The sequence below is a fragment of the Lathyrus oleraceus genome, chromosome 6 (assembly GCF_024323335.1).
Source record: "Lathyrus oleraceus cultivar Zhongwan6 chromosome 6, CAAS_Psat_ZW6_1.0, whole genome shotgun sequence".
NCBI classification, from domain to species: domain Eukaryota; kingdom Viridiplantae; phylum Streptophyta; class Magnoliopsida; order Fabales; family Fabaceae; genus Lathyrus; species Lathyrus oleraceus.
Genome location: NC_066584.1, coordinates 341,099,469 through 341,105,735, shown reverse-complemented (window position 1 = coordinate 341,105,735; position 6,267 = coordinate 341,099,469). Strand labels below are relative to the sequence as shown.

The window sequence follows — 6,267 nt, the reverse complement described above, 5'->3', positions numbered from 1 at the left end:
TCATGGCCTGCGCGCCTCATGTATTTTGGCCTTCGGGCGTTGTAATATGGCCTTCGGGCGTACTTGGCTTCGGCCGCCTTTGTCGTTTCTAATGTATGAATATTTTTGTTACCGTTCATTGTGCTCGTTTGTGTTTGATATTTGTTTGAATGAATTCGTACTCTGCTCGACTTTGTTAATCTCCTCGGTTTAGGGAACCGACGAAGTGTCGGGCTTTGTGCCCGTGGGTATCGAAGCCCGGGTCCGTTGTTCGAACCCTGGTCCCGAGGCTTGGGTCCTCCCATCGCGAGCTGGGTGCCCTGCCAGTCTTGGTACTTCGACGTTGGGTCTTGGTCAAGATCCCAACCGTCGGGGAGGGTTGTGTTTGTTGTGTGACCCCGGATCGTTCCCGGGTCTCGTGGTTCCTCCCTGGGGTTTTGGGGACGAAGAGCGTGGCCGTACCTGCCACGTCTCCCCGTGGCGTACTTAGCTGTAATATTGTCTAAGTTTTTCTGCGTTCCATGGTCGAGCGAGTTGTTCTCCTTGTAGGTTTTCTAGGTAATAGGCCCCGTTGCTCGTTTTGTCGCGGACGCGGTAAGGGCCTTCCCAGTTGGCCGCCAGTTTGCCCTCTCTCGGGTTTTTCTGGTTTCTTCTGAGGACCAGGGTGCCGACCTGGAACTCTCTTTTTATGACTTTCGCGTCATGACGTAGTGCTATCTTTTGTTTGAGGGTTGTTTCCCGGAGAGCTGCTTCGGAACGTATCTCCTCGACTAGGTCGAGCTCGGCTCTAAGGGTTTCATCGTTCATTTCCTCGTCTAGGGGCTCCTATGTCCTCCTCGTTGGCGTCCGTATCTCCACCGGGATGACTGCCTCGGTGCCGTAAGTTAGTCGGAACGGGGTTTCCCCGGTGGTAGAATGCGGTGTCGTGCGGTAGGCCCATAGGACGCTATGTAGCTCCTCGACCCATGCCCTCTTTGCCTCGCCGAGTCTGCGTTTGAGGCCACGTAAGATTACCCTGTTGGCCGCCTCTGCTTGCCCGTTCGTCTGCGGATGCTCGACAGACGTGAAATGCTGTGTGGTGCCCAGGCTGGCGATGAAGTCCTGGAATCCTCCGTCCGTGAATTGTGTCCCGTTGTCTGTGACAAGTGCCTGGGGTATACCGAACCGAGCGAGGATGTTGCGTTTGAAGAACCGGAGAATGTTCTGCGCGGTTATTTTAGCCAGTGCCTCCGCCTCGATCCATTTGGTGAAGTAATCCACCCCGACGATGAGGTATTTATTCTGATATGATCCGGTGACGAAGGGTCCGAGGATGTCCATGCCCCACCACGCGAAGGGCCATGGGGAAGACAACGATCTGAGGTCGTTCGGGGGTGCGAGGTGCATGTCGGCATGTCGTTGGCATTTGTCACATCTTTTGACGTGCTCTTTCGAATCGTTTTGCATGGTCGGCCAGTAGTAGCCTGCTCGAAGGGCTTTTCGTGCGAGCGATCGTCCGCCGAGGTGTTGAGCGTTAATTCCCCGATGTATCTCTCCAATTATGTCGGGGACTTTCTCTTCCTCGACGCATTTGAGTAGTGGGATGGAGAATCCTCTCCGGTAGAGTTTGCCTTCGAGGAGTACGTACGAGCATGCGCGTCGTTTGACAATGGCCGCCTCTTTCGGGTCAGCCGGGAGTTCGTCTCGTGTGAGGTAATTGTAGATGGGTGTCATCCAACAGTGGGCATCTCCAATAGCGTTGACCTCGAGTGGAGGCGGTAGTTTGTCGATGCTGGGCCGCGGGAGAATTTCTTGGATTACTGATTTATTCCCACCCTTTTTCCTCGTGCTGGCCAGTTTCGAGAGAACGTCTGCCCGTGTGTTGTGCTCGCGGGGTATGTGTTGAACTTCCCATTTTTCAAATCTATCAAGTTTTTCTTTGACGAGGGACAAGTACCCGAGGAGGTTGTCGTTCTTGGTTTGGTATTCTCCTCGCACTTGTGAGGCCACGAGCTGGGAGTCGGTGGATATTTTTACCTCTTTTGCTCCCAGGTCGTCGGCTAACCTCAGGCCTGCGAGGAAGGCTTCGTATTCGGCTTGGTTGTTTGATGTTGGGAATGCTAGCGCTAACGATACCTCTATCAGGATCCCTTCTTCATTTTCGAGGATGATCCCGGCCCCGCTGCCTGATGTGCTAGAGGCGCCATCGACGAAGATCGTCCATTTGTGGGCGCTTTCTGCTGGAGTCGGGCAGTGGGTCATCTCCGCGACGAAGTCGGCCAGCGCCTGAGCTTTCAAGGCTTTCCTACTTTCGTATTGTATGTCGAATTCGGAGAGTTCTAATGACCACTTGAGCATCCTCCCGGCCATATCCGGGCGCCCGAGCAGCTGTTTGATTGGCTGGTCGGTCCTCACCTTTATCGTGTGTGCGAGGAAGTAATATCGTAGTCTCCTCGCTGTGTTGATGAGGGCCAGGGCGACCTTTTCGATTTGCTGATATCGGAGCTCGGGACCTTGGAGTGCTTTACTCGTAAAATAGATGGGCTTTTGTCCTTCGTCGGTTTCTCTTATTAGAACGGCGCTGACGGCCTCGGTTGCCACGGATAGGTATAAGTATAGGGTTTCCTTTTCTGATGGCCGTGATAAGACCGGGGGTTGGGACAGAACCTTCTTTAGATGGAGTAGCGCTTGTTCGCATTCATCGGTCCAGTCAAAGGTAGCCTCTTTGCGAAGGAGTCTGAAGAATGGCAATGCGTGCTGGGCGGACTTGGCGATGAAACGGGAGAGTGAGGCGAGCACTCCATTGAATGACTGGATCGATTTTTTGGTTTTTGGGGTCGGAAACTCCGAGAATGCCCGGCATTTGTCGGGGTTGGCCTCGATCCCTCTTTCGGTGAGATAGAAACCGAGGAACTTGCCTGCCCGGACTCCGAACGTGCATTTCTCGGGGTTGAACCTCATTTTACACTGTCTCGCCTGCTCGAATACCTTCGTAAGGTGTCGAGCATGGGTTACCTCCTCGTGTGATTTGACGATCATGTCGTCCATGTACACTTCGAGCATGTCCCCTATTTCGTCCTTGAAGACTTTGTTCATCATGCGTTGGTATGTAGCGCCAGCGTTCTTGAGCCCGAACGGCATCACGTTGTAGTAGTAATTGCCCGTTGGGGTCATGAACGCTGTGTGTTTCTTGTCTGCGGGCGACATAGGGATCTGGTTGTATCCACTATATGCGTCCATGAAGGACAAGAGTTTAAAACCTGCAGAGTTGTCAACGAGCGAGTCTATATTAGGGAGGGGGAAAGCATCTTTCGGGCAAGCCCTATTAAGATCAGTATAATCAACACACATACGCCATTTTCCATTATTTTTCTTAACGAGGACTACATTAGAGAGCCAGGTTGTGTACTGGGCTTCAGAAATAAAATTTGCCTCTAAGAGGTCTTTTACAGCTCGCTCGGCAGCCTCTGCCTTTTCGGGCGATTGCTTGCGTCTACGCTGTGCTATGGGCTTGGCTGCCCGGTCTACAGCTAGCTTATGACACGCGATCTCGGGGTCCAGCCCGGGCATTTCTGCGGCATTCCACGCGAAGAGGTCGGAGTTCTCTTTGAGGCATGCTACTAGCTCTTCTCTTGTTTCCTCGGGTAGTCCCTTACCTATCTTCACCGTCCTTTCCGGATCGTCCCCAAGAGGAATGAGTTCGAACTCCCCGTCGGGGATTGGTCGGACCGGGTGTTCGAGAGAGCGTTCCTTGGGGAACCTCCCCTCTCCGGTCTCGTCCAGCCCGATGCGACAGTCGAGGTCGATGGCGTTGACTCCTCGGGCAGGATCCTCGGTCTTGAGTTTTTTGTTGTTGCAGTTGCTCTTCGTGCTGACTACGGCCTGTCCTTTTACTGCGGCGTCGTAGCATCGCCGGGCTGCTTCGATGTCACCATGGATGGTGACCACACGTCCCAATTTGGTGTAGTATTTCATCTTCAGGTGGACGGTGGATGGGACCGCAGTGAGTTCGGCCAGCGTCGGGCGTCCAAAGATGCAATTGTAGAGAGACGGACAGTCTACGACCAGGAATTGGATTTTGACTTCCCTGGCCGTTTCTTGTTCGCCGAAAGTGACGAGGAGCTCAACATATCCCCACGGTCTGGTTGTTGCTCCGTTGAATCCTTGGAGATCTGATCCGACGTAGGGGGCTAAGTTGGTCTTGTCTAGCTTCAGAGTCTTGAAGAGGTGGACGTACATGATATCCACTGAGCTGCCTTCGTCGACCAGGATGCGTCGTACGTCGAATCTGGCCATCTTTGCTCTAATCAATAGTGGGATGGCCGAGTTCGGGGATCCGCCCGGGAGTTCCTCCAGGAAGAAGGATATTGGGTTGGATTTTCCCCGGTATTTTGTCAATGTCGCTTTCTGCTCGGGGGCAGTCAGTAGGAGTTCGTCGAACTTGCGTTTGACGGAGAGGGCCGCGGATTCCCCGTTAGTTCCTCCTCCTGATATCACCAGTGTGGTAGGGAAGTCTTCCCAGGGGCTGAGTGCAGTGATCTTGCCCTCGGGCAATGGTTCGGGGGGGAAGAAATCTTCCGGTCGTGACACGCAGAGGGCCACTTGATAGGGAGAGTTGTCGGGGGGTGTGTTTTCCCGGGGTCTCTTCTTCTCTGGCTCGTCGTGTCTGGGAGCTTCGTTCTTCCTCGTGTACTGCTTCAGGTGCCCTTCTTGGATTAAAATTTCAATCGCATCTTTCAGGTGGACGCAGTCTTCGGTCACGTGTCCGTGACTTCTGTGGAACCGGCAGTACTTTGATTTGTCGGTGTGGGGCTTTGGTGCAGACGGTTTTGGGAACCTGACCCTGCCCTGCTTAAATTCAGAGTTGATACATTCTGCGAGGATACGCTCTCGAGGAGCTGTCAGTAAGGTGTACTCGCTATATCTGCCCGCGGGGCCTCTTCCTTCCCGGAGCTCGCGAGGTCTTTCTTCTCTTCGTCTGTCTCCGTTGCGACGGGAAATGCTCGTGTCCTCGCGTTTTGAGTGCTCGGTCTCCCCAGCGTTACGTCCGCTGCGGGCATTGTGTGCCACCTGCTTTTCCTCGTATCTGATGTAGGCCTGGGCTTTATGCAGGAGCTCGTTTAAGGTGCGGGGAGGCTCGATCCCTACGGCTCTGCTAAGTTCACTGCCGGGTAAGAGACCTCTCTCGAGGAGATACTTCTTCATGTGCTCGGTGGTATCTACCTCGACAGCTTCCTGGTTGAATCGCTCGATGTATGAGCGCAGCGTTTCATTCTTCTTCTGCACTATGGCTTCAAGGGTCGCCTCAGTCTTGGGGTGACGACGGGAAGCTGTAAAGTGCCGGGTGAACATGGACCTCATGACTCTCCATGACGTAATGGACTCAGGGGCCAAGCTTTTGTACCAGGCCATGGCCCCTTTCCTGAGGGTCGTTGAGAACAGTCGGCATTTGAGGTGCCCGGTTATATCATTGCGGTAGTCGAGCATCGCGTTGACGTTGTCGACGTGATCGTCGGGATCTGTAGTCCCGTCGTACACAGCTAGGTTTGGCGGTTTCTCCATGCCTTTGGGGAGCGGGGCTTCCATTATTGCCCGAGATAGGGGGCAATGCAAATCTTCCTCGTCGCTCCTTAAGGGAGACAGTTCGTTGTTGTCGGGGCTGTGCCCGCGCCTTGGTGATGTTCTCGCTCGACCACCGTCACGATGGGCGCGTGCCCTGCTGGCGTGGGGTTCGGGAGAGCGACGTCCTCGCTTCTTCGTTGGCTCCGGACGTTGTAGTATCCTACTCACCGGCTGGGGCCGGGCCTCTTGTCGTTCGGCTTCGAGGGCCATGATTCGTTCGTGCTGCTGGTGGAGCATAGAACCGGCCTGATTGAGGGCATTCACCATGGCAATCATTACGGTGTCTCCTTCAACGGGAACGGGAATGGGATGAAATGTCTCTGCCCCTAAATTGTGGGCGTGAGGGACATCTCCGTTGTTTTGGGGCTCTGGAGACGGGGTGGATGGATGACCGTCCCGAACGTCCGCCTCATGGGATGGCGGGCCGTCGTCCATGTTGTAGTTGACGAGGGGACGGCTGTGATCGCTATGTTGTTCTCCGGCCATGTTGGAAGGACAGAAATGAATGAGCTTTTGATCCTCGTTTGATGAAGATGGGGATAGCTAGTTCCCACAGACGGCGCCACTGATCTCACCTGATCAGGAGGGCCTTCCAAGGTCTTGGTGAATGGGCCGGAGAATGAAGTGAAAAGGGGGGTGTACCTGCAAAGTGCTCCAATGTTTAAGTCAGAAAAGGTACAGAATGAG

At 54.2% G+C, this 6,267-nt stretch overlaps 1 protein-coding gene across 1 annotated transcript; it reads right to left on the bottom strand.

The window, feature by feature from the left end:
- Window positions 1–6,066, bottom strand: LOC127095558 (uncharacterized). Its single transcript, XM_051034232.1, has 2 exons — window positions 1,607–6,066; window positions 1–88 (listed from the first exon to the last, which is right to left on the bottom strand). Exons 1-2 carry the CDS (start codon window positions 6,064–6,066, stop codon window positions 1–3), a joined length of 4,548 nt encoding a protein of 1,515 aa, XP_050890189.1.
- Window positions 6,067–6,267: the final 201 nt, after the last annotated feature.